Source organism: Bombina bombina, chromosome 12, assembly GCF_027579735.1.
Source record: "Bombina bombina isolate aBomBom1 chromosome 12, aBomBom1.pri, whole genome shotgun sequence".
NCBI lineage: Eukaryota > Metazoa > Chordata > Amphibia > Anura > Bombinatoridae > Bombina > Bombina bombina.
The window spans coordinates 16,395,487-16,417,015 of record NC_069510.1 but is presented as its reverse complement, the minus strand read 5'-3'; the positions used below and the strand labels follow the sequence as shown (position 1 = coordinate 16,417,015).

Sequence of the window (21,529 nt, the reverse complement as noted above, 5' to 3'; positions counted from 1 at the left end):
TGCTGTGGTGCTCTTTGCCTCCTCCTGCTGACCAGGAGGCGATATCCTACAAGTAAGGATGAAATCCGTGGACTCATCGTATCGAAAAATAAATAAATTTATCAGGTAAGCATAAATTTCCTTTTTTTTCTACCTTAATTCCGATTGGCTGATAGAATTCTATCAGCCAATCGGAATTGAAGGGACGCCATATTGGATGACTTCACTTAAAGGAACCGTCATTTAATAAGACGACTTTGATGGAAGAGGATGCTCCGCGCCGGATGTCTTGAAGATGGACCCGCGCCGGATGTCTTGAAGATGGACCCGCGCCGGATGGATGAAGATAGAAGATGACGTCTGGATGAAGACTTCTGCCCGTCTGGAGGACCACTTCGCCCGGCAGGGATAAAGACTACTCCCAGCTTCGTTGAGGACTCCGGCCCGGTTGGGTGAAGACTTCTCCCGGTAAGATGATCTTCAAGGGGAAGAGCGGATTACTTTGGGACAATGCCCCGCAAAAGGCCCCTTTAAGGGCTATTTGTAATATAGTGTAGGGTAGGGCTTTTTTTATTTTGGGGGGGGGCTTTTTTATTTTGTTAGGGGGATAAGATTAGGTGTAATTAGTTTAAAAATCTTGTAATTTGTTTATTATTTTCTGTAATTTAGTGTTTTGTTTTTTTTGTACTTTAGATAATTTTATTTATTTGTATTTAATTGTATTTAATTTAGGGAATTAATTTAATTATAGTGTAGTGTTAGGTGTAATTGTAACTTAGGTTAGGTTTTATTTTACAGGTAAATTTGTCTTTATTTTAACTAGGTAGTTATTAAATAGTTAATAACTATTTAATAACTATTCTACCTAGTTAAAATAAATACAAACTTGCCTGTAAAATAAAAATAAACCCTAAGCTAGATACAATGTAACTATTATTATATTGTTATATTGTAGCTATCTTAGGGTTTATTTTACAGGTAAGTATTTAGTTTTAAATAGGAATTATTTAGGTAATAATAGTAATTTTATTTAGATTTATTTAAATTATATTTAAGTTAGGGGGTGTTAGGGTTAGATTTAGGGGTTAATAACTTTAATATAGTGGCGGCGACATTGGGGGTGGCAGATTAGGGGTTAAGAAGTGTAGGTAGGTTGCGGTGACAGGGGCGGCAGATTAGGGGTTAATAAATATAATGTAGGTGTCGGGGATGTCGGGGGCAGCAGATTAGGGGTTCATAAGTATAACGTAGGTGGCGGCGGTGTCCGGAGCGGCAGATTAGGGGTTAATCAATATAATGTAGGTGTCGGCGATGTCGGGGGCGTCAGATTAGGGGTTAATAAGTGTAAGATTAGGGGTGTTTAGACTTGTGGTTCATGTTAAAGTGTTAGGTGTAGACATACATGTATTTTCCCCATAGGAATCAATGGGGCTGCGTTAGGAGCTAAACGCTGCTTTTTTGCAGGGGTTTTTTCAGCCGGCTCTCCCCCATTGAGTGAATATATTCCTGGCATTTGACTGCTGGAGGCATAACAGCCAATGGCAGAGAGAATATAGTCCCTCTGGGTGACCCTTGAATATAAAGGCAGCACTGCAAACCCTGTCTAGAGTTAGACACCGACCCAGCGCATGAAGACCACAGCTGAGCAGGGGACACACCTGAAAATCTCCCAAATGATCAGCCGATGGTCCAGAGATCTGAGCTGCAACAATTTGCCCAATAGTATAATAAAGAGCAGCAGTTTAAAGAGACTTTCCAATTTATTTCCTTTATCACATTGTGCACAGCCTTTTTATATGCACACTTTCTGAGATACCAGCTCCTACTGAGCATGTGCACAGGTTCACAGTGTGTACGTATATGAGGCTGTTATTGGCTGATGTATGTCACATGATACAGGCACCAATAAACTGCACCTGGGGAGGGCTGTGTGTCACACAAGGAGCAGCACACTGTACACCAGGGGACTGACAGATAAATACACATATCACCTGGGGAGGGCTGTGTGTCACACAAAGAGCAGCACACTGTACACCAGGGGACTGGCAGATAAATACATATATCACCTGGGGAGGGCTGTGTGTCACACAAGGAGCAGCACACTGTACACCAGGGGACTGGCAGATAAATACACATTTCACCTGGGGAGGGCTGTGTGTCACACAAGGAGCAGCACACTGTACACCAGGGGACTGGCAGATAAATACACATATCACCAGGGGAGGGCTGTGTGTCACACAAGGAGCAGCACACTGTACACCAGGGGACTGACAGATAAATACACATTTCACCTGGGGAGGGCTGTGTGTCACACAAGGAGCAGCACACTGTACACCAGGGGATAGGCAGATAAATACACATATCGACTGGGGAGGGCTGTGTCTCACACAAGGAGCAGCACACTGTACACCAGGGGACTGGCAGATAAATACACATATCACCTGGGGAGGGCTGTGTGTCACACAAGGAGCAGCACACTGTACATCAGGGGACTGGCAGATAAATACACATATCACCTGGGGAGGGCTGTGTGTCACACAAGGAGCAGCACACTGTACACCAGGGGACTGGCAGATAAATACACATCACCTGGGGAGGGCTGTGTGTCACACAAGGAGCAGCACACTGTACACCAGGGGATAGGCAGATAAATACACATCACCTGGGGAGGGCTGTGTGTCACACAAGGAGCAGCACATTGTACACCAGGGGACTGGCAGATAAATACACATATCACCTGGGGAGGGCTGTGTGTCACACAAAGAGCAGCACACTGTACACCAGGGGACTGGCAGATAAATACACATATCACCTGGGGAGGGCTGTGTGTCACACAAGGAGCAGCACACTGTACACCAGGGGACTGGCAGATAAATACACATATCACCTGGGGAGGGCTGTGTGTCACACAAGGAGCAGCACACTGTACACCAGGGGACTGACAGATAAATACACATATCACCTGGGGAGGGCTGTGTGTCACACAAGGAGCAGCACACTGTACACCAGGGGACTGGCAGATAAATACACATATCGACTGGGGAGGGCTGTGTCTCATACAAGGAGCAGTACACTGTACACCAGGGGACTGGCAGATAAATATACATTTTACCTGGGGAGGGCTGTGTGTCACACAAGGAGCAGCACACTGTACACCAGGGGATAGGCAGATAAATACACATATCACCTGGGGAGGGCTGTGTGTCACACAAGGAGCAGCACACTGTACACCAGGGGACTGGCAGATAAATACACATATCACCTGGGGAGGGCTGTGTGTCACACAAGGAGCAGCACATTGTACACCAGGGGACTGGCAGATAAATACACATATCACCTGGGGAGGGCTGTGTCTCATACAAGAAGCAGTACACTGTACACCAGGGGACTGGCAGATAAATACACATTTTACCTGGGGAGGGCTGTGTGTCACACAAGGAGCAGCACACTGTACACCAGGGGACTGACAGATAAATACACATCACCTGGGGAGAGCTGTGTGTCACACAAGGAGCAGTACACTGTACACCAGGGGACAGTCAGATAAATACACATTTCACCTGGGGAGGGCTGTGTGTCACACAAGGAGCAGCACACTGTACACCAGGGGACTGGCAGATAAATACACATATCACCTGGGGAGGGCTGTGTGTCACACAAGGAGCAGCACAATGTACACCAGGGGACTGGCAGATAAATACACATATCACCTGGGGAGGGCTGTGTGTCACACAAGGAGCAGCACACTGTATACCAGGGGACTGACAGATAAATACACATATCACCTGGGGAGGGCTGTGTGTCACACAAGGAGCAGCACACTGTACACCAGGGGACTGGCAGATAAATACACATATCACCTGGGGAGGGCTGTGTGTCACACAAGGAGCAGCACAATGTACACCAGGGGACTGGCAGATAAATACACATATCACCTGGGGAGGGCTGTGTGTCACACAAGGAGCAGCACACTGTACACCAGGGGACTGACAGATAAATACACATATCACCTGGGGAGGGCTGTGTGTCACACAAGGAGCAGCACACTGTACACCAGGGGATAGGCAGATAAATACATATCACCTGGGGAGGGCTGTGTGTCACACAAGGAGCAGCACATTGTACACCAGGGGACTGGCAGATAAATACACACATCACCTGGGGAGGGCTGTGTGTCACACAAGGAGCAGCACACTGTACACCAGGGGATAGGCAGATAAATACATATCACCTGGGGAGGGCTGTGTGTCACACAAGGAGCAGCACACTGTACACCAGGGGACTGGCAGATAAATACACATATCACCTGGGGAGGGCTGTGTGTCACACAAGGAGCAGCACACTGTACACCAGGGGATTAGCAGATAAATACACATTTCACCTGGGGAGGGCTGTGTGTCACACAAGGTGCAGCACACTGTACACCAGGGGACTGGCAGATAAATACACATCACCTGGGGAGGGCTGTGTCTCACACAAGGAGCAGCACACTGTACACCAGGGGATAGGCAGATAAATACACATATCACCTGGGGAGGGCTGTGTGTCACACAAGGAGCAGCACACTGTACACCAGGGGATAGGCAGATAAATACACATATCACCTGGGGAGGGCTGTGTGTCACACAAGGAGTAGCACACTGTACACCAGGGGATAGGCAGATAAATACACATCACCTGGGGAGGGCTGTGTGTCACACAAGGAGCAGCACACTGTACACCAGGGGACTGGCAGATAAATACACATATCACCTGGGGAGGGCTGTGTGTCACACAAGGAGCAGCACACTGTACACCAGGGGACTGGCAGATAAATACACATATCACCTGGGGAGGGCTGTGTGTCACACAAGGAGCAGCACACTGTACACCAGGGGACTGGCAGATAAATACACACATCACCTGGGGAGGGCTGTGTCACACAAGGAGCAGCACATTGTACACCAGGGGACAGGCAGATAAATACACATCACCTGGGGAGGGCTGTGTGTCACACAAGGAGCAGCACACTGTACACCAGGGGACTGGCAGATAAATACACATATCACCTGGGGAGGGCTGTGTGTCACACAAGGAGCAGCACACTGTACACCAGGGGACTGGCAGATAAATACACATATCACCTGGGGAGGGCTGTGTGTCACACAAGGAGCAGCACACTGTACACCAGGGGACTGGCAGATAAATACACATATCACCTGGGGAGGGCTGTGTGTCACACAAGGAGAAGCACACTGTACACCAGGGGACTGACAGATAAATACACATATCACCTGGGAAGGGCTGTGTCACACAAGGAGCAGCACACTGTACACCAGGGGACTGGCAGATAAATACACATATCACATGGGAAGGGCTGTGTGTCACACAAGGAGCAGCACACTGTACACCAGGGGACTGGCAGATAAATACACATATCACATGGGAAGGGCTGTGTGTCACACAAGGAGCAGCACACTGTACACCAGGGGACTGGCAGATAAATACACATATCACCTGGGGAGGGCTGTGTGTCACACAGGGAGCAGCACACTGTACACCAGGGGATAGGCAGATAAATACACATTTTACCTGGGGAGGGCTGTGTGTCACACAAGGAGCAGCACACTGTACACCAGGGGACTGACAGATAAATACACATCACCTGGGGAGGGCTGTGTGTCACACAAGGAGCAGCACACTGTACACCAGGGGACTGACAGATAAATACACATATCACCTGGGGAGAGGGCTGTGTGTCACACAAGGAGCAGCACACTGTACACCAGGGGACTGGCAGATAAATACACACATCACCTGGGGAGGGATGTGTGTCACACAAGGAGCAGCACACTGTACACCAGGGGACTGGCAGATAAATACATATCACCTGGGGAGGGCTGTGTGTCACACAAGGAGCAGCACACTGTACACCAGGGGATAGGCAGATAAATACATATATCACCTGGGGAGGGCTGTGTGTCACACAAGGAGCAGCACACTGTACACCAGGGGACTGGCAGATAAATACACATATCACCTGGGGAGGGCTGTGTCACACAAGGAGCAGCACACTGTACACCAGGGGACTGGCAGATAAATACACATCACCTGGGGAGGGCTGTGTCACACAAGGAGCAACACACTGTACACCAGGGGACTGGCAAATAAATACACATATCACCTGGGGAGAGGGCTGTGTGTCACACAAGGAGCAGCACACTGTAGACCAGGGGACTGACAGATAAATACACATATCACCTGGGGAGGGCTGTGTCACACAAGTAGCAGCACACTGTACACCAGCGGACTGGCAGATAAATACACATTTCACCTGGGGAGGGCTGTGTGTCACACAAGGAGCAGCACACTGTACACCAGGGGACAGGCAGATAAATACACATTTCACCTGGGGAGGGCTGTGTGTCACACAAGGAGCAGCACACTGTACACCAGGGGACTGGCAGATAAATACACATTTTACCTGGGGAGGGCTGTGTGTCACACAAGGAGCAGCACACTGTACACCAGGGGACAGGCAGATAAATACACATTTCACCTGGGGAGGGCTGTGTGTCACACAAGGAGCAGCACACTGTACACCAGGGGACTGGCAGATAAATACACATATCACCTGGGGAGGGCTGTGTCACACAAGTAGCAGCACACTGTACACCAGCGGACTGGCAGATAAATACATATATCACCTGGGGAGGGCTGTGTGTCACACAAGGAGCAGCACACTGTACACCAGGGGACTGGCAGATAAATACACATATCACCTGGGGAGGGCTGTGTGTCACACAAGGAGCAGCACACTGTACACCAGGGGACTGGCAGATAAATACACATCACCTGGGGAGGGCTGTGTGTCACACAAGGAGCAGCACACTGTACACCAGGGGACTGGCAGATAAATACACATCACCTGGGGAGGGCTGTGTGTCACACAAGGAGCAGCACACTGTACACCAGGGGACAGGCAGATAAATACACATATCACCTGGGGAGGGCTGTGTCACACAAGTAGCAGCACACTGTACACCAGCGGACTGGCAGATAAATACATATATCACCTGGGGAGGGCTGTGTGTCACACAAGGAGCAGCACACTGTACACCAGGGGACTGGCAGATAAATACACATATCACCTGGGGAGGGCTGTGTCACACAAGTAGCAGCACACTGTACAACAGGAGAATGGCAGATATGTCACTGATACCAGACAGCTAAGGCTACCCCCCACCCCCTACAACCTCACCCCTGTTGTTTCTCAGTGGTTTTGGGTTCCTCAGAGCAACCACAATCCCTGGAAGCATTTGTTTGCTTGTCTTGTGAAGAGCTGGTGTATGACCAGGAAAACCCTCCTAGGCTGTCCGGGCTCCTGGAACTCCCGGTCGGCCACCTCACAACGGACTCCCGCCTAACCCCTCTCAGGCCGCCCGGGCTCCTGGAACTCCCGGTCGGCCACAGGACAGCAGGACACCCGCTAACTTTACCCCTGCTTGCTCCAGCAGCCCTTTGCCCCAGAGCTCCGCTATTTTGGGGATTGGTAGCCCCTAGGGAGGACAAGAGCTGGGGGAATTATCGGAGGGGAGCTCCTTTGGAACCGGGGGTTTGGACACCCCTACCCCCATAACTTCAACGGACTATAACTCGGGTCCCCAGTAACAAATCACGCTGATTTTTGGACTGTGGATCCACCCGAAACTGCCACCCTTAAAGGGACAGTATACACTCATTTTCATATAACTGCATGTAATAGACACTACTATAAAGAATAAGATGCACAGATACCGATATAAAAATCCAGTATAAAACTGTTTAAAAACTTACTTAGAAGCTTTCAGTTTAGCTTTGTTGAAAAGGTAGCTGGAAAGCCCACTGCAAGTGGGAAATAAGACCCCCCCCCCTCCCCCTTCTTTTGCATATGAAAAGACCCTTCACACAAACAGGAGCAAGCTGGAGAAGGTATACATCAGTATTCACATAAAACTTTGGGGCTTGGTTAGGAGTCTGAAAATCTGAGCAATGTTATTTAAAAATAAGCAAAACTAAACATTTTTTTTTTTAAAAAAACTTAAAACTTAAAAAAAAATCTACAAAACATTTATGCAAAGAAAAAATGAGTGTATAATGTCCCTTTAAGTACAGGGATGAGATGTGTGTATAAAAGGAGTGTGTGTGTTCAATAAAATCAGTTCTTGTTTCACCTGAATGCTAGTCTGTCTAGTTATTTGGTTGGGCTCCAGCTAAAATCACTTTCCTGAGCTACATAGCAGCCAGTCGGGGTAGCTAGAGTCTGCCACAGGGTGGGACCCTGAATACTGGTGCTGTCAGGCATAAGAAGTGGCTACAGACTGTGGTCACTTGCCAGCTACATAGCTGCAGTCGGCAAGGAGGAAGCAGGACCCGTTTGGCGGAGCTACCCAGTCGGGGTAGGCGGGTATCCATCACAAGAACTACATGTAAATCATCTTAAAAAAAATTCTCAGTACCCCCGCCATGCAAATAAAATGAATCTAAAGCTTCAAAGAGGTTCATATCCGAGATTTAGAGCATGACATTGATACATAAAGCTGCCATGTGCAAACAAACTATAGTTGCATTCCTGTGTCAGTGCACTCAGTCTATCCCAATTTTGAAAGTTTCTTCATCACAGCAAAGTTTTAATACAATTTGGAGAAAATCTTTACCGTTCTTCATATCATCTGGTCGGATGCCACTAACAGCCGTCCTGAAGTCTGTGACCCATTCTGTTTGCTTGACATATTTATCATACACACATTTCCCAAACTGGTTGACTATGGACACACGGGCCAAAATGCTTTCCTCTCCGGTCTGCCCAACTCCCACCATCTCACAATCCATAGCGACAGTCTTTGTAAGTCTAGAACAGAAACACAAATCGTCAATTACCACTGGGGGACTGATTTGTAAAACATGGATTAGTTTATTGAATGAGGAGTGTGTGCACTAACATGATTACCTGTGGGAAGAAACGTCAACATTAAACAGATTTCCACCATAGAGAGCAGAATTATTTACCCTTCAAATGCTTTCTCTTTCACCAGAACAACATCCGTGGAAGAGGATTGTTTCTCTGGGAGTCCTTGCATCTTACGAGCTATCTGCCCAGCCTCCGGCCCCATCGCTGCTTCTATATCATCCGGATCCACATCATCAAACCAAATGTCTACCCTGAGGACCAAGAAAAGTTTGTTACACTGGCTTATAACAATAATAGTTAATAACAACACTATATTAAATTGCCTCAGTGGTGAAAAATATTTTCTGTAGGTAGCGTATAGAATAACCCTCCTTATGCTCATTAGTTTAGGGGTGAATGCAGGACTGGGAACCTACTGTGAAACTACACAGAGATCCATCAGCACATGTGACAGTCACATATATGCGACCGCGGTTCCATAAAAGTACAAGCAATTTAAAAAAATATAAAAAAATAATTAATAATCCCATCTAGACTAAGTGAAAAACTCCAAATGTTTTAGGTCAGTGCCACTAAGTTATAAATACTCTTTTCCCTGCCTCATAATGGGTGAAAAAAAAGATTATCTTTACCAAAATGCTAGCAATACGGTCTATACACAAATATGATTTCAATTATTATAACTGGATTCCTATTTTACCATTTTCATTGCATTTCATTTTACTAAATATCTTTTTATTTTTTGGAACATTATACTGCATATTTTATAATAAAATACAGGATTGCTTATACTTCTTTCTAATGACACGGTGAGTCCAGGGATCAGCATTAATTACTGTTGGGAATATCACTCCTGGCCAGTAGGAGGCGGAAAAGAGCACCACAGCAAGGCTGTTAAGTATTACTTCCCTTCCCACAAACCCTAGTCATTCTCTTTGCCTGCAGTGCAAGCAGGAGGTGAAGTGTTCGGTGTCTGACAAGAATTTTTCTTCAATTAAGAGTTTGTTATTTTAAAGCAGAGTAGGTTTGCTCTGATCTTTCCTTGGGTCTAGCCGTAGTCCACGCCAGTCTCTTCAGTAGAGTAGTGGTGGCTTTTAAGCAATTCGGAATTTGTGGGGTACAATCCCCACTGCGCCTCTCAAACCGTTTGGCTGCCCTATCCAGAAAGCCTGAGTATGCTTACTCTGTTCTTTCTTTTCCACAGGTCCATGTGAGGGAGGAAACACTCTCAAACCAGGTGACAAAAGAAGGAAAAAAAGAAGGCGCCACAATAGTGCATTATCATTGGTAGAATGCAATTTCTCCTCTTCCACTCAGTACTACTTACGAGATGAAAAGCACTTGATAAGTGCCACAAACGCAGGCTGAGCTATTATAGTCGCACAGCTGACTCTCCTCCAGTCTTATAGCGATGCTCCACGGAATACTGCTAACTGAGATCAGACGGCAGTGTACAAGGAGATATGTTCTATATTAACCGGAGCTCTCCACTACAATAAAATGTTATGTGTGACTGCCCAGAACTTAGCCAATGGTAGTTTTGTAAGGGTCAATCAATTCTATATAGAAAAATCTGTGTAAAGTCTTAATAGTATGTAAAAGACTTTTTATTAAAACAATGTAAAAACACTAAAATACGACGTTTCATGGTCTTACACCGACCGTTTCATCAGGTAATTTACATTTACAGCTTAACACAGATTAACTCTGCATTAGAGACATCATTAAATCGACTAAGGATTGGACCTATCTCTGCATTAGAGACATCAACATGAACTTACACGCTAAGTGTTCTATTTATCTACCTGTTTACCGGGTTGTGCACTTTTCTAATACCCTATTTGTTTTTTAAGTTCTATTTATTTTTATATTATCTCACACATAGAGAGATTTTACAGACTGATGGTTTTATGTGTCCGTAGTTTGTGGGTCTCTAGAATTTTTACGCAGTAATTAAAGGAGTCTTATCACTGTTTGTGGGGGTATCTCACACATTCTCCCTTGCTTACTTAAATATACAGATGTATTAACATTACACTTATTATGGGTATGTTATAAGGGTACACTCCACTTTAATTTGCACAAATTATTTTTATATTTGAAAGTTACTTTTAGAAGGGCATCATTATAGTAATTTTGACCCGTATGTGGTTTATTTAACTAATACCACGTTTTTATTAGGCGCATCCAATTTATACACATATTTTGTTTGCTCAAACCAGGTGAGCTGTCCTTCTGCCGGACAGATGTAGATGTAAGTGCCAAGTTTATTTTTCTTTTTTATGGGGAAAATATGGCACTTCAGCAGTTAAAGCTGCATGGGACGTTTAATTTACCATTGGCTCTATTAATTGCAGGCAGATTAAGCAGGCACTCGACGAGAGGAGTGGTTAATAACTTTTATTATGGGTTCAGTCTCTGTCCTTATCTCCGGTTTAGACCCGGTCAAAGACTGTGTATGTAGCGTGCCGTTTTTAATTAATACAATGTTTTCACTGTTGCGGCTCTGCTATGGATCCTAATGGCCACCGGGACCGCCCATGATTACAAGGAGGCAGTTCCCTTCAGAGGCAGCAGGTAGTTTAGCGCGCTTTCCGGACTAAATTCCTGCGAGTTCCGGAAAAGTGACGATATTTACATTTGTGACTCTGCTGAGATAGAGGATCACCCAGCCGACTAATTGCGCAGTTCCGGAATGAAAACCGGATCGTTTGCATGTTAGAAAAATAGCTGAGGTGTAGAGGGTGCCTGGGGTTGTAATAATGACCGCTGCTCTGTTGTTACTGTTACAAAAATAAAAATTTAAAAGGGACAGTAACGTTTTTTCTGTGATAAGATTTCAAGGTGAAATAAAAATGGTTTTCATTTTTTTTCTCTCTTTATTGGTTAAAGATGGATCAAGAGGCCTTACAAAATGTTACATGTAACCTGTGTTTTGACTCCCAGGTGGAACCTGGAACCTGGAACATTGTGTTACAGGGATAGACTTTTTGATCCTGAGCGATCATTAGCTAAGGCAGATGCTGTTCAGGTGTCTCCTGTACCAGATATGCCGCAGTTTTCTCCTCAAGCGTCCCAATCTTTTTCGTCCACACATGCAGTGCCTTGCGTTTCCTCTCACGCTCCGGTAGGAGTTTCTTTGCAGATATTGCTGCCCAGGTATCCTCTGCGGTATCCGAGGCGCTTTTGGCTTTTCCCATGCTGCAGGGAAAGCGCAAGAGGAAATTTAAAGAATCAGTGAGCAAGGTTTCTGATCCTGTTGTGGCTACTCAAGGTGCTTCCTCTCAGAAGTCTGAGGAGGAAGACACTTCGGTAGCGTCTGAGGGTGAAATCTTAGACTAAGACAGTATAATTCCTTCTTCTGATGCTGAAGTTGTATCCTTCAGATTTAAGCTGGAACACGTCTGTCTGTTACTTAAGGAGGTTTTGGCTATATTGGAAGATTCCGATACAACTGTCATAGTCAATCCGAAGAAGTCTAGTAAACTGAACAAGTACTTTGATGTTCCCTCCGCGGTGGAGGTATTTCCTGTACCAGACCGTGCTACAGAGATTATTGCACGGGAGTGGGAGAGATCTGGAATTCCTTTTTCTCCATCTCCAATTTTCAAGAAAATGTTTCCAATAGCTGACTCTATTAAGGAGTCTTGGCAGACGGTTCCCAAGGTGGAAGGGGCGATCTCCACTTTGGCTAAGAGAACCACTATTCCCATAGAGTATAGCTGTTCCTTTAAAGATCCAATGGATAAGAAGTTGGAGGCATTGCTAAAGAAAATGTATGTTCACCAGGGTCTCCAATGGCAGCCTGTGGTGTGTATTGCCACTGTCATCAGCGCGGCAGCCTACTGGTTTGATGCTTTGTCTGACTCTATTCAGACAGATACTCCACTTGAGATCTAGGACAGGATTAAGGCTCTTAAGTTAGCCAATTCCTTTATCACGGATGCTTCCTTACAAGTCATCAAGTTGGGAGCAAAAATGTCTGGTTTTGCGGTTCAGGCTCGCAGAGCATTGTGGTTAAAGTCCTGGTCTGCGGATGTTTCATCTAAGTCCAAGCTCTTGGCGATTCCCTATAAGGGTAAGACCTTGTTTGGGCCTGGCTTGGCTGAAATAATTTCAGATATTACAGGGGGAAAGGGATCTTTTCTCCCTCAAGATAAAAAGAATAAGCAGAAAGGATGTCAGAGTAATTTTTGTTCCTTTCGTAACTTTAGAGGCAAACCCTCCCCTCCCTCCTCCAAGCAAGAACAATCCAAGTCTTCCTGGAAGCCTAGTCAGAATTTGTCAGGGTTTTTTCCCTGTTTTGTTTGCCATGTGCTGCTGGCAGCTATTTTACTCACCTTTCTTGCTGACTCTGGTGCATACTGTGTGATGCTGCTCATTTCCTGTACTTCCTTTTATGGCCAGACTGGTGTACATCATCCGTGTGAGACAGGATGCAGTCTCAGAATTGTGATGTCATCACTTATTATTTAAAGGGCCTCTGTTCAGTATGCTTTGCCCTTGCGTTGTCTCAGACCTGTTTGTGAGAGCTCCTGTGTATTACCTGGCTGTCTGACGTCCCTCCTGGTTCCTGATCCCTAGCTTATTCCTGACTCTGTTGTTCTCCTTGTTCCTGATTCCGGCTCGTCTGACTACTCGCTTTGGCTCCTGACTCGGCTCGTCTGACTACCAGCTCTGGTTTTGATTACTGGCTTGTTATTTGACTTGTGGACTTATTATTTTTTGCTATTAATAAAAGGTGTGATTATTTTAGCACTTCTTGTCTCAGTCTGATTCCTGGCATCCTGACAGTCTTGGAACAAGGGGAAGCAGTCTAAGAAACCTGCAGCTGATTCAAAGTCAGCATGAAGGGTCAACCCCCGATCCGGGAGCAGATCCAGTAGGGGCAGACTTTCTCAATTCGCTCAAACCTGGGTTTGAGAAGTTCCGGATCGCTTGGCTGTGGACAATGTATCCTAGGGGTACAAACTGGAACTCAAGACTTTTCCTCCCAGATGCAGGTTCCTCCTCTCACGATTTTCTGTAGACCAGATAAAGAGAGAGGCGTTCTTACATTGTGTTCAGGATCTTTCCGTCCTGGGTGTAATAGTTCCAGTTCCATCACAGGAACAGGTTCTGGGATTCTACTCCAATCTGTTAGTGGTTCCCAAAAAAGAGGGAACTTACAGACCAATTTTAGACCTGAAATGTCTAAAAAAATTCCTCAGAGTACCATTCTTCAAGATGGAAACTATACGTTCCATTCTTCCCTTGGTCCAAGAGGGTCAGTTCGTGACAACCATAGACCTAAAGGATGCGCACCTTCATGTTCCCATTCACAAGGATCATCACAAGTTTCTAAGATTCACCTTCTTGGACAATCACTTTCAGTTTGTGGCTCTTCCTTTTGGCCTTGCCACAGCTCCCAGAATTTTCTCAAAGGTTCTGGGGGCCCTATTAAATGTAATCCGGTCTCAGGGTATTGCAGTGGCGCCCTATCTGGACAAAATTCTGGTTCAGGCGCCGTCATTTCAACAAGCAAACTCTCATATGGAGATCTTGTTGTCTTTTCTTCACTCCCATGGAAGGAAGGTGAACCTGGGAAAAAGTTCTCTGGTTCCAGCTACAAGGGTAATGTTCTTAGGGACCATAATAGATTCACTATCGATGAAGATATTTTGATTATTTCCTTGCCCTCCAGTCCTCTCTTTTTGGCCATCAGTGGCTCAATGCATGGAGGTAATAGGTCTGATGGCGGCTATCATGGACATCATCCCTTTCGCTCGGTTCCATCTCAGGGCTCTGCAGTTTTGCATGCTAAGGCAATGGAACGGGGACTATGCGGATCCGTCTCCTCGAATAGATCTGAATCAGGCGATAAGAGACTCTCTTCCGTAGTGGTTGTCTCAGGAACACCTCTCCCAGGGAACCTGCTTCCGCAGATCTACCTGGGTGATTGTGACCACGGATGCCAGCCTACTGGGCTGGGGAGCAGTCTGGTGCTCGTTGAAGGCTCAGGGTCTATGGACTCGGGAGGAGTCATTTCTCCCCATAAACATCCTAGAGCTCAGAGCGATCTTCAATGCTCTACTGGCCTGGCCTCAGCTTTAGCCTGGTTTATAAGGTTCCAGTCAAACACCATAACATCGGTGGCTTACATCAACCACCAGGGAGGAACTCGGAGTCCCTTGGCCATGTCAGAGGTGACCAGAATTATTCAGTGGGCGGAGATCCACAACTGCTGTCTATCTGCAATCCACATTACAGGAGTGGACAATTGGGAAGTGGAGTTTCCGAGCAGGTAGACTTTTCATCCCAGGGAGTGGGAACTCCATCCAGAGGTGTTTTCCAGTCTGACCCCCAAGTGGGGGCGGCCGGAGCTGGATTTCATGGCATCTCGTCAGAATGCCAAGCTCCCGAAGTACAGTTCGATGTCCAGGGATCCACAGGCTGTACTGAAAGATGCTCTGGCGGTCCCTTGAAATTTCAGTCTAGCATACCCGTTTCCTCCGTTCGCGAAAATGTCATCTCTTCCACCTTGGAGACTACCTCTGAGGAAGGACCTTCTACTTAAACTTCAGGGTGCCTTTCTTCATCCAAATCTCACTTCTCTGAAGCTGACTGCTTGGAGATTGAACGCTTAATTTTATCTAAGCGCTGGTTCTCAGAATTGGTCATTGAGACTTTGATCCAGGCTCGTAAGCCTGTGACAAGAAAGATTTACCATAAAATATGGCGTAAATATCTGTATTGGTGTGAATCCAGAGGCTACTCTTGGAGTAGAGTCAGGATTCCTAGGATTTTGTCTTTTACCAGGAGGGCCTGGAGAAGGGTTTGTCAGCTAGTACTCTGAAAGGTCAGATTCTGCCTTGTCTATTTTATTGCATAAGCGGCTGGCGGATGTGCCAGACGTGCAATCCTTTTATCAGGCCTTGGTCAGAATCAGGCCTGTGTTTAAACCTGTTACTCCTTCCTGGAGTTTTAACCTTGTTCTTAAAGTCCGTTTGAGCCTATTCATTTCTTAGATATTAAGATGTTATCTTGGAAGGTTTTGTTTTTTGTGGCCATTTCTTCTGTTCAGAGAGTCTCTGAACTTTCAGCGTTACAGTATGATTCCCCTAACCTTATATTTCATTCTGATAAGGTGGTTCTGCGTACTAAGTTAGGTTTCCTTCCTAAGGTTGTTTCGGACAGGAATATTAATCAGGAAATCGTTGTTCCTTCTTTGTGTCCTAACCCTTCTTCTCATAAGAAGCGTTTGTTGCACAACCTAGATGTGTTGCAGGCGACTAAGGACATTCGCCAGTAGCTATGGCTACTTCTCTTTCGCTCTGGCTGAAGAGTATAATTCGTTTGGCCTATGAAACTGCTGGACAACAGACCCCTGGAGAGAATCATGGCTCACTCCACGAGGGCTGTTTCTTCTTCCTGGGCTTTCAAAAATGAGGCTTCTGTTTAGGTTACCTGTCTTGTCCCTCCCTTATCATCTGTGTCCTCTAGCTTGGGTATTGATTCCCAACAGTAATTGATGATGATTCGTGGACTCACCGTGTCAAGAAAGAAAGAAATCAGGTAAGCATAAATTTAGTTTTTTCTCCCTTCGCCTTTTTAATTGCACTCAAATACTTATAAAAGTTATGAGACCATTTCTACTTATATAACATTGGAGGTAGGTACCTGGAATTTAGATTTAACATAATTGATTTAGATTGATCTATCATGATCCGTCAGTGCTACAACGGGATAAAGACATTATACACTGTATCTTGCTAAAAGGTGTAATCTTCATTTATGTATAACTGTCATCCACAGAAAATGTTGCCAGCTAGGTGGCATTATGAAGTATCTGGGTAACTTTGTTATAGTTTAATATTTTCTGATATCCAAAGTACAAATTAACTGCATAATTTAACATACATATTTGTTCATTAAAGCTTAATATTGGCTAAAATTGTAGCCGGTTGGTGCATCCACTAAAAAGGTCCTGGGGAGAACACTGTGTATGTAATGACATGATACATACAGGAAAGTGCTCAATAAATAAACAATTTAAAAGTGCATTTAATGTACTCTGTAAAAATCTGAATCTTCCAATGCATAAAAAAAATAATATTAACAGAATACATCTAAATAGTTGTTAAAGACCGCTGAAAATTGTGAATTCATATGATTCTATACAAATCATCCTAAATTATGTGGGAACAAACCTTATTTAATGGAGACGATTAAACTCGCACTTAAGGTACACAGTCATTTAAAAAAAAAAAACAACTGAAATTGAAACAAAGATTTTAAAAATGTGATGGTTTCCTAATATTGCTAGTACCGTGAAATGAGTCTTGAATCATTGGTGACTGGGCTGAACAGGGGCTTTCTTTGGGGTATATTACGTTTCCACGCAATCAGTATTGGAATATTCAAACCATATTACGTCTGTAGGCATCACAGTTTAATCTTTTTTTTTTTTTTTTTTTAAATATGCATTGTTCTTTATTAAACTGAAGTAATAAGACATGTATGTGACACTAGAAACAAATGTAAAGCAAATAACCCTGAGAACAGTGCAATTAGATTTGTATGTGCTTCAGATGTTGCTATTAGTGCCAGGTCCTCCCTTGTCACATTCACTCGCTGCTGCGAAAATCAGTACTTTCTACGGAGGTAATCACACAACATGCTGGGAATTCCTGGTTCAGCCTCTTTCCTTAGATTATTCTGTGAGGCCTGACCATGTGAGGGTCAGAATAATATTTCTTGACATTCTGATGAATTTTAGATCATTAAGCCATAAGATACTATAAGGGAAAACATGTATGACCCATTAAATCCCTTTAAAGATTACTCATAGGGACAATTGGATACTATATTTAATTCAGCCAAAGCTTCTAGGCAATAAATTACACATTGACTATATATAAAATAAATCAGCGATAATTTTGCAAAAACGTCACTTACTTTGGAGTCTCTGTGCAATTGTCCAGTTTTGCATGTTTGTTTTGGTATTTTCCTGTCTGCTCTAACATTTTCTGTTTCTTCTTCGTTGTCATTTCAGCAGCTTTCTGTGTCGTCGTTTCAGCAGTTCTCTTCGTCGTCGTTTCAGCAGTTCTCTTCGTCGTCGTTTCAGCAGTTCTCTTCGTCGTCGTTTCAGCAGTTCTCTTCGTCGTCGTTTCAGCAGTTCTCTTCGTCGTCGTTTCAGCAGTTCTCTTCGTTGTTATTTCAGGAGTTTTCTTCTTTGTCATTTCAGGAGTTTTCTTCTTTGTCATTTCAGGAGTTTTCTTCTTTGTCATTTCAGGAGTTTTCTTCTTTGTCATTTCAGGAGTTTTCTTCGTTGTCGTTTCAGAAGTTTTCTTCTCATTTTTTCGAATTGTTTTTCCTTCCACTACTGCAAGTGGTTTCACATCTCCGTTGGCTTTGATGTCACTTTTTTTACAGTCAGGTTCCTCGCATTTCTTGTGTTTATGTTTCAGCTCTTTGTTTGGTTCCTTTTTAATGACAGGAGCGGCGTTAGGAGCCGGCTTGCTTGTGTTGGATTTCAGCAACTACAGATAGAAAGCGTTTTATAGTGAATGAAGGATCTGAAACCACAAATTACTAGTAAGAGGCAAATATTGCAACACTACAATAAAAAAATACAAAAAAATAAATAAAGTGACTCTACTCTTACATATTAAGAGGGAGAACAGATAAGATAAAAAAACAAAACACATTTAACTTAAACAGTTGCCTACAGCTGCACGCTTAGAAATGCACAGGAGACTTGTTCAGAATGTTTGCACATCAATATGGAAAACGCCAAGATGTTTTTATTTTTCTAATAACATTTGCGCTTCAATACTTAAAGTCTTGTCTCTTAAACATTGTAGCAAACCTACTTATTAAAAAAAAATAAAAATGATTTGACCAGTTTATTTTAGTTCCACAGTAAGATATTTCTGACACACTTGTCTTTAGTAGAACGGAGGTCTCTTGGGTAAAATGGCTACAGTTCTAGTTACTAGTTGGTTGGTCACCAAATCCACTCACAATGTTTTTCAGAAAACAGGGCAAGAAAAATTGAAAAATAGATAACTATAGAATTATACTATAACATTTACATAATCTAAAATTATGTGATACCAGGGTTAACAGCAACCGATCCATATTGTGGGACGTGCCTCAGGAGTTAACATCAACTGATGCATAGACAGAGAACCATGTTGTGGGACGTGCTTAAAGGGTTTACGACAATTTACGCAGTCATAGAACCATGTTGTTAGACGTGCCTAAGGGATTAACAATTGATGGACAGTCACATAGAGCCATGTTGTGGGATGTGCTTCAGAGATTAACAATTGATGCAAAGTTACATAGTACCCTGTTGTTGGACGTGCCTCAGGGATTAACAATTGATGGACAGTCACATAGAGCCATGTTGTGGGATGTGCTTCAGAGATTAACAATTGATGCAAAGTTACATAGTACCCTGTTGTTGGACGTGCCTCAGGGATTAACAATTGATGCACAGTCACATAGAACCATGTTGTGGGACGTGCCTCAGGGATTAACAATTGATGCACAGTCACATAGAACCATGTTGTGGGACGTACCTCAGGGATTAACAATTGATGCAAAGTTACATAGTATCCTGTTGTTGGACGTGCCTCAGGGATTAACAAAACCTCATGCACAGTTTTATGGAACCATGTTGTGGGACATGCCTCTGGGATTAACACCTGATACGCAGTCATAGAACCATGTTGTGGGATGTGCCTCAGGGATTAACACTTGATATGCAGTCACATAGAAACATGTTGTGGGACGTGCCTCTGGGATTAACAACAAATGATGCACAGTCTAATAGAATCATGTTGTGGGACGTGCCTCAGGAACCAACAACAAATGATGCACAGTCTAATAGAATCATGTTGTGGGACTTGCCTCAGGAATTAACAACAAATGATGCACAGTCTAATAGAATCATGTTGTGGGACGTGCCTCAGGAATTAACAACAAATGATGCACAGTCTAATAGAATCATGTTCTGGGACGTGCCTCAGGAATTAACAACAAATGATGCACAGTCTAATAGAATCATGTTGTGGGACGTGCCTCAGGAATTAACAACAAATGATGCACAGTCTAATAGAATCATGTTGTGGGACTTGCCTCAGGAATTAACAACAAATGATGCACAGTCTAATAGAATCATGTTGTGGGACGTGCCTCAGGAATTAACAACAAACGATGCACAGTCTAATAGAATCATGTTGTGGGACGTGCCTCAGGGATTAACACCTGATACGCAGTCACATAGAATCATGTTGTGGGACGTGCCTCAGGGATTAACACCTGATACGCAGTCACATAGAATCATGTTGTGGGACGTGCCTCAGGGATTAACACTTGATACGCAGTCTCATAGAACCACGCTGTGGGACGTGCTGATACGCAGTCACATAGAACCATGTTGTGGGACGTGCCTCAGGAATTAACAACAAATGATGCACAGTCTAATAGAATCATGTTGTGGGACGTGCCTCAGGAATTAACAACAAACGATGCACAGTCTAATAGAATCATGTTCTGGGACGTGCCTCTGGGATTAACACTTGATACGCAGTCACATAGAATCATGTTGTGGGACGTGCCTCAGGGATTAACACCTGATACGCAGTCACATAGAATCATGTTGTGGGACGTACCTCAGGGATTAACACCTGATACGCAGTCACATAGAATCATGTTGTGGGACGTGCCTCAGGGATTAACACTTGATACGCAGTCTCATAGAACCACGCTGTGGGACGTGCTGATACGCAGTCACATAGAACCATGTTGTGGGACGTGCCTCAGGAATTAACAACAAATGATGCACAGTCTAATAGAATCATGTTGTGGGACGTGCCTCAGGAATTAACAACAAATGATGCACAGTCTAATAGAATCATGTTGTGGGACGTGCCTCAGGAATTAACAGCAAATGATGCACAGTCTAATAGAATCATGTTGTGGGACGTGCCTAAGGAATTAACAACAAATGATGCACAGTCTAATAGAATCATGTTGTGGGACGTGCCTCAGGAATTAACAACAAATGATGCACAGTCTAATAGAATCATGTTGTGGGACGTGCCTCAGGAATTAACAACAAATGATGCACAGTCTAATAGAATCATGTTGTGGGACGTGCCTCAGGAATTAACAACAAATGATGCACAGTCTAATAGAATCATGTTGTGGGACGTGCCTCAGGAATTAACAACAAATGATGCACAGTCTAATAGAATCATGTTGTGGGACGTGCCTCAGGAATTAACAACAAATGATGCACAGTCTAATAGAATCATGTTGTGGGACGTGCCTCAGGAATTAACAACAAATGATGCACAGTCTAATAGAATCATGTTGTGGGACGTGCCTCAGGAATTAACAACAAATGATGCACAGTCTAATAGAATCATGTTGTGGGACGTGCTGATACGCAGTCACATAGCACCATGTTGTGGGACGTGCTTTAGGAATTAACAAAAAATGATGCACAGTCACATAGAATCATGTTGAGGGACATGCTGATACGCAGTCACATAGAACGATGTTGTGTGACGCGCCTCTGGGATTAAAGGGACATTCCAGCCTAAATTGAAATCCACATGGATGCAT

At 44.3% G+C, this 21,529-nt stretch overlaps 1 protein-coding gene across 1 annotated transcript in view; it reads right to left on the bottom strand.

Moving 5' to 3' along the window:
* REXO4 (REX4 homolog, 3'-5' exonuclease) overlaps positions 1 to 21,529 on the bottom strand; it is a 67,333-nt gene that overhangs the window by 35,802 nt on the left and 10,002 nt on the right. Inside the window, exons 3-5 of the mRNA XM_053696049.1 lie at positions 17,846 to 18,429; positions 9,007 to 9,159; positions 8,655 to 8,848 (exon numbers count right to left, since the gene is read on the bottom strand). Of these exons, the coding sequence (XP_053552024.1) occupies positions 8,655 to 8,848; positions 9,007 to 9,159; positions 17,846 to 18,429 (931 nt within the window). The remainder of the gene's footprint in view (positions 1 to 8,654; positions 8,849 to 9,006; positions 9,160 to 17,845; positions 18,430 to 21,529) is intronic.